Source organism: Leguminivora glycinivorella, chromosome 21, assembly GCF_023078275.1.
Source record: "Leguminivora glycinivorella isolate SPB_JAAS2020 chromosome 21, LegGlyc_1.1, whole genome shotgun sequence".
NCBI lineage: Eukaryota > Metazoa > Arthropoda > Insecta > Lepidoptera > Tortricidae > Leguminivora > Leguminivora glycinivorella.
This window is the reverse complement of record NC_062991.1, coordinates 7,620,293-7,645,245: the sequence shown is the minus strand read 5'-3', so window position 1 is coordinate 7,645,245 and position 24,953 is coordinate 7,620,293. Positions and strand designations below refer to the sequence as shown.

Genomic DNA, 24,953 nt, shown 5'->3' with positions numbered 1-24,953 from the left:
GTAAAAGAAATCCAAAGCTACTCCGTTGTTGAACTATAGCCGGTTGATTTATTTCCTTAGGGTCAGGATACACTTATTAAACGCTACCTCTTATCTGTTTACCCTTATAAGACAGAAGATTGTGAATAATGCCAAATTGATCCCCGTAACTTTTAAATACAGTCCAAATTTTTATGGGAAATGTAGTCCCTAAGCCTCCTTTTAAATCTGTCAGAGACGTCAATTGACGCACCCGACTATAGCCCGTCATCGATATTAGTGCATTACACCAAGGTACACGTTTTGATAAACGCACACGACAGATATGGTATCGGAAAAAATAAAAATAAAAATAAAAAAAGCTTTATTTGTTCCACACATACTTAAAACATAAATGAGAAATAATTGACAATAAGAGAAAAATTAAACTAACTTAAAATAACGCTATGTTTACCTGGGAAAACAAATCTCTTTTAGCACAGACAGAAACTCTTTAGAAGTCGACCGAAGAATAGCAATCAGCTGGAAAAAATACTGGGCTAATAAAGAAATTGTAAAATCACAACTCCCGTTGACTATCAAAAAAAAAATGGTATCGGAAAGGGTAGGTAAATATTTCAAATATTACATTACGTAATTTGACGACCGGTCTGGCCTAGCAGGTAGTGACCCTGCCTGCTAAGCCGCGGTCGCGAGTTCGAATCCCGGTAAGGGCATCTATTTGTGTGAACACAGATATTTGTTCCTGAGTTATGGGTGTTTTCTATGTATATAAGTATTTGTATATTATATATATCGTTGTCTGAGTACCCACAACACAAGCCTTCTTGAGCTTACGTGGGACTCAGTGAATCTGTGTAGGAATGTCCTATAATATTTATTTAATATTGAATGGCCGCGTTGAAACCAAATACGGCAATAAGCCAAATACGGCGATTAATGAACAGAAGACTTCCTGTCAGGATTGGTGTTTATCTGTGGTGTTTATATATAATACAAGAATAGTTTTAAGAAGAGGCGTCTCAATTTGATAGGTTATCAGTCGATGGATAAATATTATTACACAACCATAGCCCTCTTGGTAACTAAGCCAGCAGATTAATCTCACACACGCTATCGCCTATGACTACAAGCTGTAGCGGAGGAATAGTGTGATACGACTTACTTTGATTGGTCGCTACCGCTTATGTCCACAAGCGGTAGCGAGTGAATAGTGTGTTACGACCCCTTTCGTTATTGGTTCCGATACCAATAAAACCTTCCTTTTATCAAGCCTCCGGGTTTATCTGACACCGTCTTTCATTTAACACGAAGAAGTAGAGTTTTACGGAACATGTGTACAATACAACTAGTACAAGTACGTCAAGTACCTACATACCTACGTTTGGGATTTTTCCTCTTTAGAATAAACCTGTTATTCTGATTAAAAAACGGATATGATATGAGACAGAACCAAACATTTAGGTAACTTTAAACCGTAAAACAAGCGGAAAGAAAGATCTACCGCAAAAGCTACCCTGGGACCTATTAAGAGAGATGACGGCACGTGGAGGATAAGAAGGAATGCCGAAATAGAGGAGTTGGTGGGCGAAGCGAATATCATCGGCGTAACAAAATCCCACAACCTTCGCTGGTTCGGCCACCTACTAAGAATGGGAGAGGATCGGGCTGCCCGGCGGGTCGGCCGTCGGCCCAGATACCGCTGGGAAGACAGTGGAATGGCGGATCTGTGTCAGCTACAAGCCGAAGCCAACAGAAGCTGCGCAGGATAGGGATAGGTGGCGTGCTCTCGTTTTGGACGCCAAGATTCTCTTTGGATCGCAGAGCCATATTAGTCAGTTAAACCGTAAAACAAAAAAAGCGGACTTAATGCCTTAGATCTAATCAGCGGAGGTCAAAAATTGCACTATTTCGATCAAAAACGTTACCTACTTTTTTCATTGTAAATCATAATTATTTTCACGTCACTAGGTCGAAAACCCCTTTTTGTTATTTTCAAACTTCTGCAAAGCTGCATTTTACTGTATTTTATTGTCGAATCACTTGCTTCGCTCATGATTCTGGAAACTCTCCGTTAAAATACAACTTTGTATCACAAATAAAATAACTAATCTTCTTCGTCTTCCTACTATACTTCATTTTTTAACCGCCTTCCAAATCTCAAGGGAAGGGGTTCTCAATTCGTCTGTATTTTTTTATTTTTTTTAATGTTTGTTCCTCGATATCTCCGTCGTTACTGGGCCGATTTTGAAAATTTTTTTTTTGATTAAATGTATATGCATACAGATTGGTCCCATTTTTCTCAGAACCCAGTTCTGGTGGTGGGATCCTGGAGAAATCGAGGGAAATCCTCAAATCTGAAAGGCATATATATGGTGATTTTTGTGTTTTTAAAGGAACAGCATGCATTTACGTACGGAACAGTGACATTTGGTGCAGTGGAACTCCTGATGATGGTCAGAATGGAACTCCTCAAATCTGAACGGCACACTTATAGTGACTTTGGTATTTTTATAAGAACAACATGCACTTACGTCCAGAACAGTGATATTTGGTGCAGTGGAACTGCTGATGATGGTCAGAACGGAACTCCTCAAATCTGAACGGCACACTTATAGTGACTTTGGTATTTTTATAAGAACAGCATGCACTTACGTCCAGAACAGTGACATTTGGTGCAGTGGAACTGCTGATGAAGAGTGAGCCGCCCCTGGTTAGAGTTCCGTTCTGATAATCATTCTCATCTGTAAGTACTTCAGAATCATCCAAATTTCAAAATTGGTTCAGAAATGACGGAGATATCGAATAACAAACATAAAAAAATATACAGACGAATTGTTAACATACACCGTGTCCAATAAGTCCGAATACTCACATTTTACCTCAGTTCTAAAGATATAGGGATCACAGGCCATCAAATTCTTATTTAAACTAAAGAGTATATTCCTCTTAATAAAATACAAGTACAAAGTACATGAAATTTCCGAAGTGTCTAAGAAAAACAAAGAGGTAAAGTGCCAACAAAATACTTGCTCGGCACACAGGTGACGAGTTATTTTTTATAAGGAGAATCTGTATGTGATAAAACAGACGCCACGTGTCCAAAATAAACTATTATGGGTACCGAGGATAGATAACGTTCCGGGCAACTAGAAAAATGTGCCTAGGTTCCAGAGCTCACCATCGGCCCAGGTGTGGGATGCAGTATGTAAGCGAGGTAAACTACCTTCAGTACTTACAGATAAAAGCGTTAAAATCAACGTTTTTTTCTTTAAAACCAAGGTTTTGGAGAAAAAATGCCTTAAAGTTAAAAAGGATGCTTGGGAATGAGTATCATGTGTCCCAACAAGACGCACCTCCAGCACATTCGGCAAATGGTATTCTAGCGTAGTTTCAGACTAATTTGGCAGTTTTTTATCCGAAACATGAGTGGCTACCCAGGCCTCCAGGTTTAGGCGTATTAGACTATTTTGTATGGTCATACATGCTTTGAAGACTAAATTTTTATAAAATCATAAACCTAGATCATTTCAAAAAGGTTATCGAGAGTATTTGGGATGAAATGTGAAGAAAACGGTGCGTGCCGCGTGTGATCCGTTTGAGAAGCGTTTGAGGCTGGTAAACAAGTTAATGCTGGAGTTATTCCAAAACATTTGTTGTGAATGTAGTAAATAAGAGTGCCATTCATAAAATATAATAATAATGTAGTAACTATTTGTTCATTTTGTTTTATTGGCTATTTGTGCTGTATTCAAACTTATTGGACACGGTGTAATCCAACATTTGAAAGTATTTATCACCAGTAGGCCTAGCACATGATGGCCGCGAGAGTATGTCGCCGCGAGATACATGACACGTCTTCTTCTAACTGTATTAATGACATAAGGACGGGTAGTCTATCTCGCGGCGACATACTCTCGCGGCCATCTGTGCTAGGCCTACAGAACCCTAAAGGAAGGCGGTTTTTTTTCTTAAAAATTATTTTAGCATTAGAGAGAACGTAAAAGCACGAAGCACAAGGTCTTTTATATGAGGCACTTTTGGCACAACTGTCATTCATCAACTGTCAGTATCTTAAACAGACATTTTAATAAAATACTCTCTTGTTTTCCACACTAAAATTATAAAAGTGTGTTTGATATTTATCTATAAATAATACTTACAATTATACATTTAATTTAACAGTATTTGTTTTAGTCTGTATTATTTACAATTTCCTAATTTAGTTCTGGAAAGGTTGCACATTAAAAAACCTAAAGAAGCAGATATTTGAAACTATCGGTTCATTTTATGAGCTGTCAATGTATCAATGGTATTTATTTATACATATTAGGTACGTTATTTGGTGTATTAGCGTATAGAATTTCATGATACGATCACTTATGTTATTACTTTATTATTAATAGTGATTACTGCAATAGATCTGAGGCCGAAGTGGCTTTTGCACCGTCATGTAGTCCTCTGAACGTTAGTTTCTCGAATAAATAAATAATCACTCCAATTGTGCTTAACAAATGATTAAATAATGCGGTTGATATGCCTACAGGTGCAATAAAAAAAAACCCTAAAAATAACTAATATTGTCCTGTTATGTTCTCGTTCTGGTTAAAATTGTTAACATCTAATATTTGTCCTAAGAAGATAGGTTGACGACGACCAATCCATCCATCCAAATAAAATAACTAATACATACTTCATTTACTTATTTAAAAATACAATATAAACGTAAAAAAACATCATCTGTACTGAAAAATACCTTATGAATAGTTTTCTATAATTATCAAGCTATTTAAAAGTTTTTACAATAATCGGTAAATCACTTAATTAAACTTTAACATTAACTTTCAAAGGAAGATAGCCACTTAGTTCCCGTTCAAAGACTTAGAAACCACTAACCGGTTATTAGAACCTCAAGGTTCTTCCAAACGATATTACTTTGATAACTGCCATATTACTTAGTTAACTATGCATTTGGAGAATATTATTAAGTCTAATAGTAAGGGATTTTGTCGCCCGTGGACATCTTAGTTTCTAACATAAGTTTTTGACGTTTTAGATAAAGAGTGACGTTTTTGTACACGTGTTGTTAAGACGATACGGTAGGGGTCAATTCTCCATACAAACGCTCTCGACTATTTTGAAGATAGAGCAATGATTTTTTCAACACAGATTGTTATTATTTTTATCTGTGTCGGACCGTTTTAATTTTTTTGATATTCTGCTTTTTAAAGACTCTAGAGCCAATCAAAAATTTCTAAAAACGGCCTTTTTCATTGTGGCGCAAAAAAAGGTGTGATACTCAAGATTGGTAACAATTAACCAAAAAACCTAAACGGTCCGACATAGATTATTTTATTGTTATTCAGATTCTCAAATTTCGTTCCGATTGATTAAGTTTTGAAGGAGGAAAGAGTCGAAAGCGAAACCTCGATTTTAAAGATTTTTTTGAAATATCTTTTGACTGAGTTGTTCTTAATGGAATTTTTTTTTTCGATAAATCTAGTTAATAACACTTGTATATTTAACTAAAATTCCCAAGTTGAAAGAGGGGCTCCTTTCCATTTTAGCATTTTCGCTACCGTATCCTCTTAACGTCTCCATATAGTTAGTCCCAGTAGTTGCCACATGCAAAACGGTAATCGTTTCGTTTTTAATATTGTCTTCGGTTACCGCGATAGTTACTCATGAAATAAAACTATGGAAACGGATTAAATCGCGTATAATGAATTTACAATTCATCCCTACGTTTCGAACACTTTACAGCGTTCGTGGAGTCACCCGTTGACCACGAGCGCTGTAAAGTGTTCAAAACGTCGGGATGAATTGTAAATTCATTATACGCGATTTAATCCGTTTCCATAGTTTTATTTCGTTTCGTTTTTATCGTTTTTATTTATTTGTGTTAGGTTTGAGGTTAGGACTCGGAGAATGATACACGCACACGGTCGGTAGCTAACTGAAGTTTATTGGTGCGCAGGGTGCGCTATACATGCATACATAACTATGTAGGTACTTATAGATATAATAACACGGCGTAAACAGGGTATACGCTACAACTATAGCTACATACATATTATTAATCCTAACATTCCCTTACACTAAATTCAAAAGTAATCGCCAAAATTAAAGGGTCTCCGAGGCCTCGTATTTACGTGGGATATTTCTGGCGCGGTATCGGCCTGAACATCTTCCTGCGGAGCCGAACCGTCCGTCAGGCTCTGTCCTGGCGTCGGCGTCGGCGAGGGCAACCTGGCTGGCTCGTCAGTTCCTGACGTCGCACGGCCGTCAGTGTCACTGCCGCCGGTAGTAAGTGAATCAAGAGGTGGCGAGGATTCCCGTTGAGCAGTGCCTGATGGTTGCGCTTCTTGGCGTTCTCGCGGAGGGCCCGATTCGGGTGCTGGAGTTGCCTGCTGGAGACCTGACGGTGGCCATAGGAGAGCCTGTAACATGTCAGGCTCGTTCTCATGATCTTCAATCAAAGAGCTGGCGGGGGGTGTTCGTTCTGCCACGTATCGTTCTTCACTTATCTCCTCCCCTTTATACTTTTGTAATTGATCAATATGTTTTTTTAGCGTTTTGTTATTGTCTAATTTCACAATATACATGGTTTTACCTATTTGTTTAATTACAACTCCTATTGTCCAGTATGATTTTTGATTTTTATAAACTTTAACTAACACAGTTTCACCGATACAAAATTGGACACTTCTGTTACCATCGTAATATTTAGTCTGCAAGGCCTGTTGGCGCGACACGTTATCAGCGATCGCTGCGTCAGACAGTGGTGATGAGGACGGCTGCGCCAGCTGTAACCAGTCTAAACGACTTCGCAATTTACGCCCAAAGAGAACCTCTGCGGGAGACATGTTTGTTGATGTGTGTTTTGAATTTCTGTACATAAATAAGTACTCTTGTATTTTCACGTTAATATTACGTAAGTGTGTGCCAGAAGATATTATTTTATTTAATGCTAGTTTAAGCTGCTTACAATAAATCTCCGCTTGACCATTGCTGGCTGGTCTATAAGTGGGAGTGGTGATGTGTTCTATACCATTTATTCTACAGAAGTGCTCAAATTCCTTAGATACAAACGAAGTACCGTTATCTGTGCAAATGTTGCGGAAAATACCAAATCTAGACATAGTTTCGCAAACTTTCTCAATTATTACGCGACTACTGTACGATACTGATACATCGAAACACTCCACCCATTTAGAGTGTGCGTCTACAATGATTAGGAAGTATTTCCCATGCGCAGGGCCCAAAATGTCCATGTGAACGCGATGGAACGCTTCTGGTGGATATGGCCAGGGCGCGAGCGGCGCGCGCGGCGGCGCGGGGCGCACGCTCACGCACTGCGCGCAGCCGGCCGCGCGCCGCTCGATGTCGGCCGCCATGCCGGGCCACCAAAACCGCAGTCGAGCCTCTGCCTTCATTTTATTCATACCTAAGTGGCCCCTGTGTAACTCATCAATAATTTTATTTTGAAGAGTTTCAGGAATGTCCAACCTAGAACCTACTAACTACACAACCTCGTTCAACAGATAACTCTAAACGACATATATAATAAGGTTGCAATTTGCAATCCCTTACTTTATTAGGCCAACCGTTCATTACGTAATTTGTCACCTGTGAGAGTATGTTATCAGTGCGCGTCGCTTCGTAAACACTATCTATAGATATAGGTACGTCGCCGTCCGTTATGAATTGGAGATAGGAGGCTCGGTCAATTACCTCATCTCGCTCGCTCGCGGTGGCGTCAATGACATTGGTCTCGCTCGCGCTCACTGAACGACTGAGGAAATCAGCTGTGTTTCGCGCACTGGTAACATATTCAATTTTGTAATTGTATGCTGATAAAAATAAAGCATACCGCTGCAGGCGGTTGGCCGACACTTCCGGAACTCCCTTATCTGGCCGGAAAATGCTGAGAAGAGGTTTGTGATCGGTCCTAAGTACAAACGGCTCATCACGGCCGTACAAATAATGATGGAACTTACGTATTCCGAAAACGATGCTTGTCGCTTCTTTGCTAATCTGGCTATACCTCTTTTCAGCATTCGTTAACGACCTTGACATAAATGATATGGGTTGCTCGATCCCATTATCATTAATAAGGCTCAAAATGGCTCCCAAGCCTGTAGGGGACGCGTCTACTGTTAAAAATAACTTCGCTTTTGGATTAAAATGCGCTAATGTGACATCTGAAGCCAGTTGATGTTTTATGTTAGACACCGCATCATCGTGTTCGCTCGTCCAAGACCATTTCGTATTTTTCTGTAAAAGTGTATGTAAAGGACTTAAAATTGATGATGCGTTTTTCACAAAATGCCTGTAATAGTTTACTAAACCTAAAAAAGATTTTAACTCGGATATGTTTTGTGGAATTTTCGCTTCAAGTATGGCTTTTACCTTATCTGGCGATTTATGTAAGCCATTTTTATCAATATCGTAACCTAAATACGAAACTGAATCTTGGAAGAATGAACACTTGTCTTTTTGTAACACCAACCCAGCTTCCTGTAGCCTTTTGAACACTTCATTTAACCGCTGCAAGTGCTCCGCCCTATTACGACCAGTTACCAAAATGTCATCCAAAAAAATACATACATCGAGGCCCGCGAGAATGGTTTCTAAGGAACGTTGAAATATGGCGGGCGCACTGGCCAGTCCAAATACAAGCCGCGAGTAGGTAAATAAGCCCTTATGCGTGTTAATACAAGTGTACTTTTGCGAGTCTTCACTTAACCGCAACTGATTGTATGCATTTGAAAGATCTAACTTTGAGAATTGTTGACCGCCGTGTAGCTTTGAGAATAACTCCTCTATACGGGGTAACGGGTATTTGTCTATTAAAAGTTGCTTATTAATTGATACCGAAAAGTCTGCACAAATGCGTACTTTGCCACTTTGTTTTAAGACTGGCACAATAGGGCTAGCATATTCCGAATACGTTACTGGCTGTAAAATACCTAACTGAACAAGACGGTTCAGTTCTGATTCCACTTTGTCACGAATAGCAAAAGGAAGCGGTCGCGCTTTGAAATAAACCGGTTTGCTGTCCGGTTTTAGGTTAAGATGTACTACTACATCCTTACAACATCCCAACTTATCTGAGAACAAGTGCGGATATTGGCCACTGAACATACCTACTAAATCGGTGTCGTTACCTACTTTATCGACTGAATGCAAATCATTTTTAGGAATTGGGCACATCTGTAAATTAAATGCAGATACAAAGTCGCGACCTAATATTGGATCACCTCCATTCTTTACAACATAAATGTCTATATCATTTGTTTGGTTGTTGTAATGAAATGGTAGCCTTAACACACCTAAAGTTTCGATAATTTTCTCGTCGTAACTTCTCAATATCGTGGGGGGCTTGGACCACGGTATGGATGCAAAATGTTTAAAATAAAACTTATCTGACACGGCCGTAATGCCTGATCCCGTATCTATTTCGAAATTAATACGCATCTCATTAACTAAAACATGTTCTCGCATAGGTTCACCCTTATAAGTGCGAATATTGAATAGAAGATGCTTACCTTCTTCATCACCACTGTCCAAGCAACATTCGACAAAATTAATTTTTTTGTTTGGTAACTTTTTACGACACACGCGTTTAAGATGCCCTTTAGAACCGCACTTATCACAAATTGAGTTAGCAAATCTGCAATCTGATGCCGAATGTCCACGGTAGCCGCAGATTGTGCACGAGGCGCCAGTAGATCCGGTGGGCCGCGCGCCTGCCGAGGCGGGCGCCCTGCTGGCCGCCATCTTGTATACGCCAAGCTCGTTGTCGGCGGCGCTGGAGCCCGAGGCCCCGGTTGCGCCAGCACGTGCGCCTTTTCGGGCGCTTCGAACATTTTCCGCCGTTTGCAAAGCGCTGGAAAACGTGAGGCTAGACATCGCCTCAGTGAAGAGCTTGTCTCGTTCTGGTCCCTGAACCATGCCTAAAACAAATCGGTCACGAAGGGTATCGTCGAGCGTCGATGCCGAGAAACCACAATGTAGTGCCAACCCTCGTACTCTGGCCGCCCAATCCGAGAAGGTTTCATTAGCGGACTGCATGGCGCTGTAGAAGCTATTACGCTCAGCAAATCCACATATTTTTGGTTTGAAGTGGCCATCCAACAAAAGCACGACATCAGCGTAGCTGAGGTTCCCCAGTTCCTTTGGCAAAGCAAGATCTCTTAACAGCTTATACGTGCATTCGGCTAAGCTGCTGAGGAGTATGGCACGCCGTTTTGCGCCCGCTGACTTGTCGTCCTCTGTTTCTCCTGCAATGTCATTCGCGACGAACCACTGTTCCAACCGATCTTTATAAATAACCCAATCATGAGTTTCGTGGTTAAATGTGCTTAACACGCCAACCGAAATTTTAGCCATCGTCGCCACTGTTAGGTTTGAGGTTAGGACTCGGAGAATGATACACGCACACGGTCGGTAGCTAACTGAAGTTTATTGGTGCGCAGGGTGCGCTATACATGCATACATAACTATGTAGGTACTTATAGATATAATAACACGGCGTAAACAGGGTATACGCTACAACTATAGCTACATACATATTATTAATCCTAACAATTTGCAAAAAATATGATCCAATAAGGTGTTATTGAAAAGGTAAACGCAGCTATTAACGCTCCATCGAAAATCGGAAGGTATTACCGATCTAATAAGTAATTCGGCATTTATCCGTTGCCACTAGTAACGTGAGGGTAGGTAGGTTATTTTCTAAAAGCGTTTATTTCTTGAGTATAGGGTAGTGTTACATTAGTTTGAGTGGTAGTTCGAGAAATCATAATAATACGTCAATCAAGTCGTGGGTACCGAAGAAGAAGGACATTCCATACTGGCGCTTGCACTTTCAAGTAAGGATTTGACTTATCTGGCTAAGACGTTTATGTTAACAATTGACTATTTTACATTTACTTTTGTTGTTAATTATATTCAGTCGTTTATAAATTATAGATTGGTTATCACGATTTGTTAATAAACATCCATTAACATACATAAAACATGAAATTAAATTTGGGCGGTGATAGCTTCATCAGTTTTAGTAGTAGCAGCTATCAACGACCCTTACGACCCATAGGTCGGTAATGACTATAACGTCATGTTAAGTTTTTTCTTTCTTTTACAATATTATTCTTCAGAAACATAAGTATGTTTATAGATTATTTGAGACCCAAATAATAGTTTTTTTCAAAAAGCTATTAACGACATACACATTTGTACTTAGTTTTCTTCTTTTGACGTTGTAAAGTTTACTAAAATAACAATATTTTTGGAAAACGGATATTGTGTAAGACATTGTTTGTGAAGGAGTTTTACCCATAAAAACTGATTTTGTCAAAAATTTTGAATATCACGTAATAACAAAGTGTTTAGTAGCCACAACAATAATAAAATAACAATAATAATGTTGTTTAATATGGGTCGATCATACATTTTACGTTAGTGCTTACATATTCTTTTAACGACTCATAGAAATCGCTATTACAAACCATGAGAAGGTATGACCGATCGTTCCTAAATAAGTAGGTTATAATATTAAGGATATTATTAAAGCCATACAATTATTACAAACATACAAGTTTTAACAAAAATGTGGCTTTGGTACCAAGAAGAGTTGCCTAATACAGCCTCTTGGGTTGTGCCTCTCTTGCAGCACTGTAGGAAAAAATATCACGACAAAAGTTAAATTTGTTTTACAAAGGGGCAAATTTGTTGTTTAATCGCACGTACAAATATTGATACCTACTATCTAATAATGATACTCGAGCGAGCTAAAGACTTCAATATTGATCCATGAGCGTAGCGAGTGGTTCAGAATGTAGCATCTGAGGGTTGCGAGGGTTTCAAGATACGAAGGTTAAACAAACTTTTAAAATTTTTTAAAGTAACACAATATATATTATAATTGTTTTGATTTGTGATTTCATTTTGTTTTATTTCTTAGTGGGCATGATAGACGTGAAAAATGTTATATGAATAGGTACAAAAGTAGGTAGGAATAAGTACAATAGAAATTAATCTTCGATGACAATGCTGAACATGTTTTTAATAAATTACCCGTTACCTGTGGACTATGCCACTATACTAGGTGTTGCTGTACTGTGTACTCGCTGGGCATTCAGGTAATTACTCATACTTATAACACAATCGGTAATAGCTGCTTAAAAATCGTTGATAGCTTCATATGCATTTTTATGGGTCGCTAATGGTAGCAATCGACTCAGTAATTTAAAAATAGATTTTTAATATCATAATGTTTAATTTGAGTACAAGTAACACAATATTTACCTTTTTTAATTATCATAGTATCACATATAATAGGAAAATAAAATGTTTGAACAACGTGTATACTTAATAATTAGACCCGATTGTAAAATTGCCTTAAGGGGGGCGTTAATAGCTGCGTTTACCATATTTGTGCACAATGACATATTTTGCTGATTAAGCATGCAAATGTTTTTTAAAGTGCAGCTAATAATAATATTATTCATTGTTAATAATGACAACAAACACGGTTTACTAAAACGGTGTCGCCCCTAATAATTTCTACCCTTTTTTGCCATTATGTACTTAACCCAAAAATTACATAGGTTATACATTTACCGTGACGTGTAAGTTATAATAAGGTATTCTAAAACGGCCAAAATATCATGGTAGAGGTTCTAAAACACTATCTAGAAGATGACCAATAATAATATTGACACGTTTTACTGTTTTTGGACTTTAAAAATGAGCTTATGATCATTATACTCGTAGTAACATTTGGCAAATAGAAATAAAGTTCAACAGACTCAAATATTGTTGTTTTGTTCCACCTCGTATATACAGGGTGGCACAAAGCTAATTACTTATCTGCAACTGAATCCATTTTCATCATAAAAGTGCACTCAATGTTATTAAAGCACGGTTCATTTTGCAATAGTAACATAATGATAAAAGGCCGAGAAAGAGAAATTCTTGTGCACAAAGCGTCCTTTGTTGTGCTGGAAATTAATTCCCGTTGATTTGGTGGCTTGTTTACGAGGTTATGGCACAGATTATGTATGGAGCAGATACGCAACGCATGTTTTGTTGGTAAAAATAAAAAGTATGATGCTGTCGGTATTTTGCGTTTCACGTTCCGTTGGAAATCTTACGGTGACCGCTTTCTATCAGGCGGACCGTGTACGTGTTTGCCACCGACGTGTTATAAAAAAAGATGGACATGCATAGGCTTAAATAAAGAGGACCGTTAAAACTTTGCATAGTGACTTTTGAGGTCACAATGAACAACTTTTGCTACGGGACCAATGTTGAAATCGCGAAAAAAAAAATACTGTTCCATAGAAATGAGCGGCATTATGACAGTCGGAATGTATGAAACATTCAATTTTTTTTTTGCGATTTCAACATTAGTCCCATAATAAAAGTTGTTAATCATGACCTCAAAAGTCACTATGCAAAGTTTGAACGGTCCTTTTTATTTAACCGTTTATATTTATACTGTTTAACAAAATGTATCCCTCGTGGGGTGTAATCACAGAACACCCCACTAGAAGCCAAATGCAAGCGATATTGTTCGAGACGCAAATCACCAATCCTTGCGGGGTGAGGCGGGCGCGCACGGTGCTGCCATTGGTCGTTTCAAATAATGGCGCGCCTTTATGATTAGCAGTAGGGATGGGAATGGGACATGTCTATTATAGACAATGGTACCGGTACCAGTACTGTGGTGAATTTGTTTTGCAACAAATTATAATATTATAATTAAATTATAATAAGGCCTAGTTACCCTTCGGGTTGGAAGGTCAGATGGCAGTCGCTTTCATAAAACTAGTGCCTACGCCAAATCTTGGTAGTAGTTTCCAAAGCCGACCCCAGGCTTCCATGAGCCGTGGCGAATGCCGATGCCGGGATAACGCAAGGAGGATGATAATTGTGATAGCATCTCAATAAAAATCATTCTAGTAACTAATAACTAAACTGTGCATTTTTACTTACGTTTACTAAGTTAAATAACCAACTAAATATTCTAAACTAATCAATGAACTAAATACCACTACAGACTCTACAGATTCTAGATAATTATTCACTATTACAAATCTGCTTTCTTTTATATTTCATAAAATGGTAGCACATGGTACGAACGGCAGTACGAAGTTCCGGCAACAGACATAAACTAACATGGCCCCATGCCTAGTCGTTTACGTGAAAGGGATAGCATATCACATTGTTAACTCGGTAAAGAGGGATGGACGCGCCTCGGCGCCGCTCAGCACAACCATATTGACCAGTATAAATGAACTCCGCGGACAATAAACAATATTCAACAAAATAATTAATTTGACTTAACTGTGGAATGTTATTCCATCTTTTTTACATGTAGAAGTGTTAGAAGACTTGCCACACCACTTTATGCTGTAAGAGACCATTGTTTGCAACCAAAATTGATTATTTAAGATTTTTTCCCGAGCGGACACGGACACTGTTAGCGGGTCGTATACTTGGGCGCTACTGATCGGTGTCGCACGCGTTCAAACTTTTATAAACCTGATTTGTCGTATGCTTGGTGACCGCGAGTCGCCCTGTAAGGGCCATCTTGTTGTATTGATCTGTGGGTGTAATAGTACATTACGATACAAGTGCGTAAAAAAGGAAGCTCGAAACGAATTTCCTTTTCGCACGTGTATCGTACGACATTTGTACAACGTTTTTCAGTACAGATGGCCATCCGAAGTTTCGACCTGGCATATAATGAACCACTTCTCGCACTAGTGCGTAAAAAAAACACAATCTGTACTGAAAAATAATCTAATTCTCCTAAACTTCTCTTAATGCTGCTGGAAAATTGCGAATGGTTGAAAGATAGATAATTAAATTAACATGCGTATTCATAGGGATTCCACATCTCCTAGACTCCAAACCAAATATTACTGGGTAAGGCTAAATTATGGGTTACTTGAATAACGCACATTAAATAAATGTCATATACCTTCTAATAAAAACTCTCTCTCACTCTTCGCTAGCTCGTAATCACATGACGTGTTGATTCAGTTAGGAGGTCTAACTGAACTAGTTTCGGTTCTACCTCAGAGATGGCGGGGGGGGGGGGGGGCATAAGCGTTCGGTAATTTCGACCCTTGCTTTCGTGATCCGATGGCCGAGTGATTTTACAGGCAGATGCGGATGTCCGGTTAACGGAGTATGCTGGTTCGATTCCAGCTCGGAACACTTGGAGGCCTTGGTCACTTTTTCTTTTGTATATGACATTTATTTAATGTTTATGGTATAACAGTAGTGAGACTACTTAAAAAATATTATAATAAGTTGATTTGATCTAAGATTATACCGCACTTCATGGCCATGACCACTATTTTTAATTCCAACTTATTTCCAATGTTTATACGTCTAAACAAAGTACCTGCATCATATAATCACGTAAATACGTAGTGGTGTATCTAAACAATATGTAATATGTTTATTAATCTGGCTTTATCTGAGTGGAATTAAAAAGTAGTACTTAATATATGTTTCAGTGGTGTATCCAAACAACAATATGTGTATGTTAATCTGTGTTTGGCTTATGTTATGAATCGTGTGGGGGTGGAATTAAGGAGCTAACCGCGAGTTATCTAATAAATATGTAATAAGGAAGATACCATGATTGCGTTAACGGTGTTTATGGATATAATGATATAAGTTATGTTTTACTCGTAATATGCTTGGCAAATTATTTAGAAAGCAATATTATGATTTTGAAACATTTAAAGATAAATAAATTACTGAGCCTATAAATATATATAAGGTACAGCGGGGCAAATCTCGACTGGGGGGCAAATGTCACTGGTCCATTTTTTCCATGTTTTACAATGTTTGCATTATTAAATAGAGTGTCCACCGGTCATATATGGTAGGCGTGTTCAGTGGATACATGTAGAACTCAACATTATAGTGATAATGGAAAAAATTGGTTTAGTTACAATTGTCCCTCAGTTGAGATTTGTCCCGCTGTACCTTACGTCCCACTGCTGGGCACAGGCATAGGGCATCCTCTCAAGCATAGGGCTCGGTCTAAAAGTATTAGGTAGTCCCCACGCTAGCCCAATGCAGATTCGTGACTTCACGATAGTTTGTCTCTGGATTCATAGATATATGTTGTTTAAAAGCGAGAGCGTTACTTTGATTGTTTGAGAGCAGCTTTTTCTAGGCGGTGTGCCTCTTAAGAGATTGCAAAATACATAGTTCCTACATGTTCTACAGGGAGTACTTTTAAATAGGGGAAAATTCCATCTCTTCATAAACATATTTCGTCACTACTTTTAAAAAAACTTGTATCTTCGTCTGTCAATGAAAAAAAAATTGTAGTATGTATGGAATGCATATAGACTTACTGCATTTTAACTTTGAGGAGCAGCGTGAGATACGAGATTTTTTCAAAGTAGTGACGATTTGTGACATTATCTGGGTAAAGGGACCTTATTGTTGATGGCGCTTACGGCGTTATGAGCGATGTTCGTGTACAAATACGACGCCGCGGGACGTAAGCGCCATCGAGTATAAGGTCCTTTTACCCAAATAACGTCACATTTATGAACTCCCTTACTCTGTCTGAAGAAATTTAAAACCTTCTATTTTTCAGTTATTCAAAGAATACCTACTCAATTATTATCGTTAATAACCTAACCACAAAATTAAAATTTTTAAAAAACCCCCGACCGTGACATAGTGGACCGATTTTCATGAAACATGGACTAAGAACATCCCGACTAACTCAGCTTTCAGACAAAAAAAAAACTAAATCTAAATCGGTTCATCCGTTCGGGAGCTACGATGCCACAGACAGACACACACAGACAGACAGACACGTCAAACTTATATCACCCCGTCGTTTTTGCGTCGGGGGTTAAAAACGAATCTCAAATTGAATTTAATCACAATTTTTCCGCCGTTATTAGCGGGCGATATTCATTATTAATCATTATGATTAACTGCCTCTCGTTCTAATGGGTTACCGATTCCTTATCATTTTTCAGCACTTTCGTCACGGAAATAATTTTCAGGAATAATGGATATTGGTGCAGAGATATTGTAAATGCTGATCGTGCGTGGGCGAGTCAGGGTTTGAGGAAATCAGTATATTGCCCCGGTAAATCAATTAGCGGTATCTCAAAATCAAAAACATTTGCAAATAGAACTGCCAGTTAGAAAACTTAAGGTATATGGCATTAAAATTTTATTTGGGATACCGCCAATTGCCTTATGAGGGCAGTATAATGCACACAATATACTACTTGTAGTCAAATCAGCTTCTTTTAAAAATAGTCAAAACAAATCTATGCAATTTGCTAATATTTAATAAAATATGAAATCTATTCTTTCAAGCGAGATAAGGTACAGTGGGGCAAATCTCGACTGGGGGTCAATTATTATAACTGATCCATTTATTCCATTATTACACTATGGTGTTGAGTTCTACATGTATCCACTGAACACGCCTACCATATATAACTGGTGGACACTCTATTTAATAACTAGCTTTTTCCCGCGTACTAATTTAATCGTGTTTTCCTATACAAACTTTGGACCCCCATTTCACCCCCTTAAGAGGTGAATTTTGAAAAATCCTTTCTTTGTCCTCTAAGGGGTAGACCCTTATAAGGAACCTACGTGCTAAATTTGGAATCTCTAGAACCAGCGGTTTTGACCGCGGAGCGTTGATATGTCAGTCAGTCAGTCAGTTTCTTCTTTTATACAGCGTGTGTATTCCATACGGGCGAATATTTCAATAACGATTAGTATTGGACCTAAGGAGCCTAACTACATGGTTTTTTTATTGAATAGATGAGATTTTTTTTTTCATACATAATAATTCAGCACGCAATGTATTACGTCCACATCAATTAGCGTACCTACCTAAACGTCATTACGACATGACGTTTATGTCATGTCAAGTTAATATGGACGGCGTACATTGCTGCTTGGTCAGATTTAAAAAAATAATTACTCTTAATTAAAAACACTTTTTAATAAAATGATTATCCTATATGATTCGTATGATTAGATACTATAACTGGATACATTATTCGCCCGTATGGAATCCACACGCTGTATATTTAGATGCAAACATTGTAAAAACATGGAAAAAACGACCAGTTATATTTGCCCCCCAGTCGAGATTTGCGCCGCTGTACCTTAGTCAAAACCAATCTAAGCAATTTGCTAATATTGAAAAATCTGCTCTTCTTTCTCATTTAATTAAATCACAGTATAATAAAGAGTACTATCGTACAGTATGGTCTCGGCCCTGTTGAAAATGCCGCCCACCCGCTATCGGTTACCTTACAGTTACCGCCCTGTCAAGTACGCGACTAGTCGACCTGTCATAAGTCAATGTATATTTGAGTTTATCTTCTTGTTATTCTGTGTTGCATTTGTAATTGTGTGTTATTGTTGTATTCAAATAAAGCTTCTACCTATACCGGTAAGGGCATTTATTTGTGTGATGAGCACAGATTTTGTTCCTGAGTCATGGATGTTTTCTATGTATATAAGTATTTGTATATTATGTATATCGTTGTCTGAGTACCTGCAACACAAGCCATCTTGAGCTTACCGTGGGGCTCTGTCAATCTGTGTAAGAATGTCCTATAATATTTATTTATTTATTTATCTATCTGGTATACTCTTGGGTCGTCTCGTTCGTTTTTCGATTTGTCCGATTCTGCTTTCGTCAGCCATTCTTTATTCGTCACGATCGTCGATGGTCTTTCTCAACTACAGTCAATTTCGTTGTTCATCTTGATCTTAATCCGTCTCGTTCTTGACTCGTCATAATTAATCTTCGTTCGGCATGTTCGCTGTTAAATCTATGTTTTTCGTGTTTTTTCGCAGTCTTAGGTCGGTACTAACTTAAAATATGTCCAAATACGAAATGACGAAAAACGATCGAGTCGAAATAAGAAAAAGGCCAACAACTGATTATGGTCAAAGACGATAATGAGTGCAAACTAAGTTAACGAATGAAGAATGGCTGACGAAACCAGAGTCGGACAAATTTAGAAACGTGACGAAAACCGAACGTTTCGACCCAAGATTATACCATCTATCTATCTATTTATCATATCTCACTCATACAAGCATGTTTACGCGTGCGCTTAAACGAGCTTAGACTGTAGGCGTAGGAACGCGCTTCTTTCATTATTGTCCGAGGTGTGATTAAAGTTCAGTTATCGCTTATGTGGCGACGTTTATACTCGTAAACGTTGCTTGCTTCAAAAGGGTTAGTATTAATAGTATTTTATGCAACTGGCGTTTAAGTGAGGTCAAAAAAGACGAGTGGCGTGAGTAACAATTTGAGGCGAAGCCAAAAATTGTTAATAAAGACGCCACGAGTATTTTTTGACTCAGTTAAACACCGTTGCATACAATACTTTTTCTACGACCATGCACTTACTTTTTAATAGTTTTCTAGAATAACTTTCGTGAAATTCGCACTGTTCCCTGTATTTTGACTTGTCCTCTGTAATGATCCTGCACTCACCCTGTCGCTCGCACTCCCCCGCGCCGCCGCAACCCCCGGCGCCCCGCGCACCCACGCTATATCCCTTAAAGGCTACCTAACAATACTTTAAGAGCTATATCGAATGCGCAGGTGCGCGGGATGCCGGGCGGGGGCGGGCATCTTTTATGTAGGGGTTTAACGATCTATGCTCGACCCTGTAAATGACGAATAACAGTTCGGGAGTAGAAAAAATCTTATTCGAGTTACCCACACAAATAACCAACAGGAACATGCGGCCAGGAATGAGGGCCGTAAAAATATCTCCTCAGTTAATTACTTTACCGGTGAGTGCTCCAGGAAACTTACCTGAAAAAAAAAAAAAAAAAAAAAAAAGTTATAAGTTTGCAACACCGTATGACAATTAACTAATTATGAGAACTAGCTTTTGCCCGCGGCTTCGGTCGTGTTAGAAAGAGACAAAATGTAGTATATTTCACTCTCCATCCCTTCAACTATCTCCACTTAAAAAATCACGTCAATTTGTGGCTCCGTTTTGCCGTGAAAGATGGACAAGCAAACAGACACACACATTAATTTCCCATTTATATTGGGTTGGCACAAAAGTAATGACACACTCTACAAAACTCTATACATTTCCTTTCTTAAGTTAATTGTTTTCGATAAATTCTAGTATGTTGTAGAACATTCTAGGTATTTCTAATGTGAGGGTATATAAAGCCGCCCTCGTTATTGGTTTAGTTAGATTGAAATAAAATGGACGAGCGACAAGTTCGAACACTTTACTTATACGAGTACTTGTTAGGCCACAGTGCGCGGGCTGCGGCTGACAATATCAACACTGCATTGGGCGCTGGAAGTACAAGCCATGCCACGGTGTCCAGATGGTTTGACCGTTTTAAATCAGGAGACAGGAGCCTTGAAAGTCAGTCACGCTCAGGGCGACCACCTGCATTCAATGATGACGATTTACGCCGCGAACTACAGTCGAATCCTGATGCTACTACTCGTGAATTAGCGGAAGCACTTAACTGCAGTCACCACGCTGTGGAATACCATCTGCATGAGCTTGGGTATCGAAAAGTTTTGGCTCGATGGGTACCGCACATCCTTACCGACGCCAGTCGTGCAGTCCGTGTCGCCATCTGTCAATCACTTTTGCTGCGACCCCGACGTAAAGAGTTTTTGACTGATCTGGTTACGGGAGATGAATCATGGATTTATTATGAGAACGATACACGTCGTGCTTTTTGGCTGCCTCGAGAAGAAACGCCACCAACTCAACCGAAGCTGAGTCAAAAGAACCGCTTAAAAGTTTTGCTTTGTTGTTTCTGGGACTCGCAAGGCATGCTGTTTCATGAACTATTACACAATGAAACTGTAAACGCTAACAAATATTCAACACAGCTCACCGAACTATCTTCTGTTATCAAGAAAAAACGACGAAGACGAGCCACTGTAATTTTACTACATGATAACGCTCGACCTCATGTCGCATCTACCGTTCGCCAACAGCTGCAGAACTTGGGCTGGGAGACGATACCCCACCCACCTTATTCTCCAGACCTCGCACCATCAGACTTTTATTTCTTTAGAGCCCTGAAACGACATTTTCGGGGTAAACAATTCAATGATTTCCATGATGAACAGGTGGAGTTGAACAACTTTTTCGAGGCACAGCCATCAGAGTTCTAGGCGAAAGGCATCCAAACTTTGCCGGATCGTTGGCAAGAAGTCATAGATGCTAATGGTGATTGCATCATCGATTAAGCTTTTTGTATTGTAATAATAATAAAAAATATAAAACGTAAACCAAGTGTCTCATTACTTTTGTGCCAACCCAATATTAGTATTGATTGGTTGACCCGAAAATAAGCATAAAATAGTATTGTACGACGTTTTTCAGTACAGATGGCCCTCCGAAGTATCGACCTGACAAGAAATGACCACTTTGCGCACTAGTGCGAGCAAAAAGCACCATCTTGTAGCTGTACTGAAAATAATTTCCGTGTCTAAAGATTTGGGAGCACTTTGACTCTTCTGATGTAATTACTAATGAATAAACGGTGAACTAGTATCGGTGATAGAAACGAACAAAAATAAAAGCATAGATAAATAAAGGGAAGAGTTCTAACTCCATACACAAGTAAATGCGGGTTATTTGTATCAGGCATAGTTAAGTGACATCTAGCGACAATCACGCGTCAATCACGCGTCAAATAGTGTGGATTATCATATCAGTACCACTACTCGATACTAGGTGGCAGCTGTGTCTCGTCTGCCAAAAATTTAATATTAGAACAGTTTACAACTTATATTACAAGCAGAAGGAATTGAAAACAGAATACTGATTAATACATGCATACATACAACATACATACAATCACGCCTGTTTCCCATAAAGGGGTAGGCAGAGCACATGAAACTGCTAAAGTTACAGTGCCACTATTGGCAAACAAGGGATTGAATGAAAACGAAACTGTGACATTGCAGTGACAGGTTGCCAGCCTCTCGCCTACGCCACAATTTACCCCATATCCCACAGTCGACTTCTACGACACCCACGGGAAGAAAGGGGGTGGTGAAATTCTTAACCCGTCACCACACGGGGCACTGATTAATACTATTGTGATATTAGCTAAACATTGGTGAGCATTAGACTTTTCGTTCGTCGCGACATTTATCGTCGTGACAAGTAGCAGTACTGATAATTTACGCTAGTTGACGCGTGATTGTCGCTAGATGTCACTTAATTGTACAAATGCTGATGTATAGAGTTGTACTTATTCTTCTATTAACTGATAGCGCAAGCGAGTTATATACAGTAAATAAGAAGTAAGAAAAATATATCCTTTTCTCTAGCACCCTAAAGAAAAGGATTTACTGATGTATGGACTGTATGGAGTATACAAGGTGCTCGCGAGGAACCCATAAACTTTAACGGCTTCTTGGTCCATTTTAAGACTAAAATGTCATATACTTTTCTATTTCGTCTAGTTTCAGAGTTATGCCAATAAAAGAGACGAGTATTGTTATGAGAAAAGGTCGCAACGGCGCTGATGCGCAATTGTGGAGCATAGTCTCACAGTAGTCATTGATAGATGTCAAAATGTGTAGAAAAATCCAAAAAAGTTTTAAGAAAATTTATAAGGTATTCAACTTTATGCATAAAAATTCTTTTTATGTGAAAATACGTCCAAAAAAGTTAAAGAAAAGGATTTTTTTTTTTTTTGCGAAAATTTTTAAAATTCATATTACATTTGTTCTTTCCTTTTGCCTCAGAAACGCGTGGTTCAAGTTATGCGGGTTCCTCGCGAGCACCTTGTGTAGTTCGTCGCTGAGCGCTGAACTTTTATTGACACGTTTGCGACATCCTATCTTTTGTTCGTTTACTCGTTTTTGGTGGGATCATTATGCCTAGCATGTTGATTACCTCGAGATAGATGACACGTCTTTTTCGAACTGTACTAATTAACGATGGTGACGGGTTGAGAGTTTCACCACCCCTTTTCTTCCCGTGGGTGTCGTAGAAGGCGACTATGTGATATGGGTTAAATTGTGGCGTAGGCGAGAGGCTGGCAACCTATCACTGCAATGTCACAGTTTCGTTTCCTTTCGACCCCTTATTTGCCAAGAGTGGCACTGAAGCTTTAGTAGTTTCATGTGCTCTGCCTACCCCTTTATGGGATACAGGCGTGGTTGTATGTATGTACTAATTAATGACATAAGGAGGGATAGTCTGTCACGCGGCGATATACTCCCGCGGCCCGCGGCAATCATGTGCTAACCCTGCAGGGACTTAGACTTAAAATAGGTACTCAAGTTCCTTTAAACACTACTTTCAATCCCGAGGTTAACGCATTTCGTCCCAAGTGTTTCAGGCCTTTTAAATTAATGCAGAAACTACGCAACTTCTGAATAATATGATCAAAATGCTCTTAGGCTAATTCTCTTGAGATATAAGTAGATATTTTAGAATTAATCGACCTTGCATAAAAGTTTTAGTGGCTTTATTTATATTTTATTATTTTTATAACGCACTTAGTTGCCTTATTCATAAATGTTCACTAAAGTTATCAAGCCGATAAAGTTCCGACGTATGGGTGTGATAGAAAGGGACAAACGAACTACCTATTCCTCCAGCGCTTGTAGCACACTAGTTCTATAAACTTTATCGCATCGGTGCGTCTCTATCGCACTTACAAATAGTGCGATACGGACGGCCTGGGGCCCATTTCGCAAAACTGAAAGTTACAAGTTACAAGCGGAAGTCTCTTTCCAATTTGTCATATTAGACATTGAAAACCACTTGTAAATTGTAACTTGTAGCTTCGAGAAATGCGCCCCTGATGTTTTGTCATTTATCGCGCGACCATGCATACCAGGTCTCAAACCCAGGCCCCGTAGCCGAATGGCATTTCTCCGACGCCAAACGAAAGCGATACGCCGCTGGCTCTGTCGCGCCAATACGCAAGCGCGATAGAGATAGATATCTACTAGCGCTTCGTTTCGTGAGCGTTTCGTGAGCGATTGTGCCATTCGGCTAGCCACCCTGGACCTTCGTAAAGTTCTAAAATTGACAGATACCTAATAAAACAAAATGGCAAAAAATCCCCAAAAATACTTGATGAATCCCGTTTTCTCTAACAGCCTCAACGTAATTTTATTCCGTCATAGAGCTCGTTAAAATTGACTCCGGCCTATTGAGGCCTCGGCAGAATGGCCCCTAGGGCCCTCTGATTTATATCTGTGGCCCTCAGACCATAGACTACGTCCTGAAGATATCGCATTTTGGAGAACTGATTGACTGACACTGAAAGTCCTGGTAGAGGAGAGAAAGGTTTTTGGCAAGATCCTGGGACCAATTCAGAGAGACGTTGGCACCTAGAGGATGCGGAAGAATGCCGAGATCGAGGAGTTAGTAGCCGAACCCAAGATCATCAGCGAAACTAGGAACTGGGACTGTCATTGACTTCATATAGGTTCACGTATAGACTCAGTCTGATTTGGTTTCGTCATAAGAGGTTGAAATTGACTCCGGCCTATCGAGGCCCCGGTAGAATGGCCCCTAGGCCCCTTTGATTTATATTTGTGGCCCTCCGACCATAGACTACCTACTGAAGATATCGTACACGTAGTTAGTTCGTATAGGTAGGGCGGCGTGTTCATTCTCAATTTAAATGTATTTCGTCATTATAGGTACATAGTTAATTTTGAATTTGGTCTCTTGGCACCCTGGGGACTGTGATTTCTATTTATTTTGTTGTTAATTCATCGTAAATGGCCTACTGATATTCCATTGTTCTCCATTCCGAACTTTCCCACTGAAGATTTCATTATTGAAGAATAATTATGAAAAGAAACCGTCACCACACAGATAAACTGTGGTATTAACTGGCGCTCGTGGTATTCCCGGAAACAAAAATTTTAAAAAGGAGTATCCTCACAT

The 24,953-nt window shown here is 39.1% G+C and overlaps 2 protein-coding genes across 2 annotated transcripts in view; both read right to left on the bottom strand.

The window, feature by feature from the left end:
- LOC125237420 overlaps positions 1–24,953 on the bottom strand; it is a 411,697-nt gene that overhangs the window by 234,070 nt on the left and 152,674 nt on the right. The gene's annotated exons all lie outside the window — the stretch shown is intronic.
- On the bottom strand, positions 6,419–10,562 carry LOC125237423. Its single transcript, XM_048144484.1, has 2 exons — positions 9,531–10,562; positions 6,419–6,719 (listed from the first exon to the last, which is right to left on the bottom strand). The coding sequence occupies exons 1-2, from the start codon at positions 10,372–10,374 to the stop codon at positions 6,706–6,708; spliced, it is 858 nt and encodes a 285-aa protein (XP_048000441.1). The 5' UTR covers positions 10,375–10,562; the 3' UTR covers positions 6,419–6,705.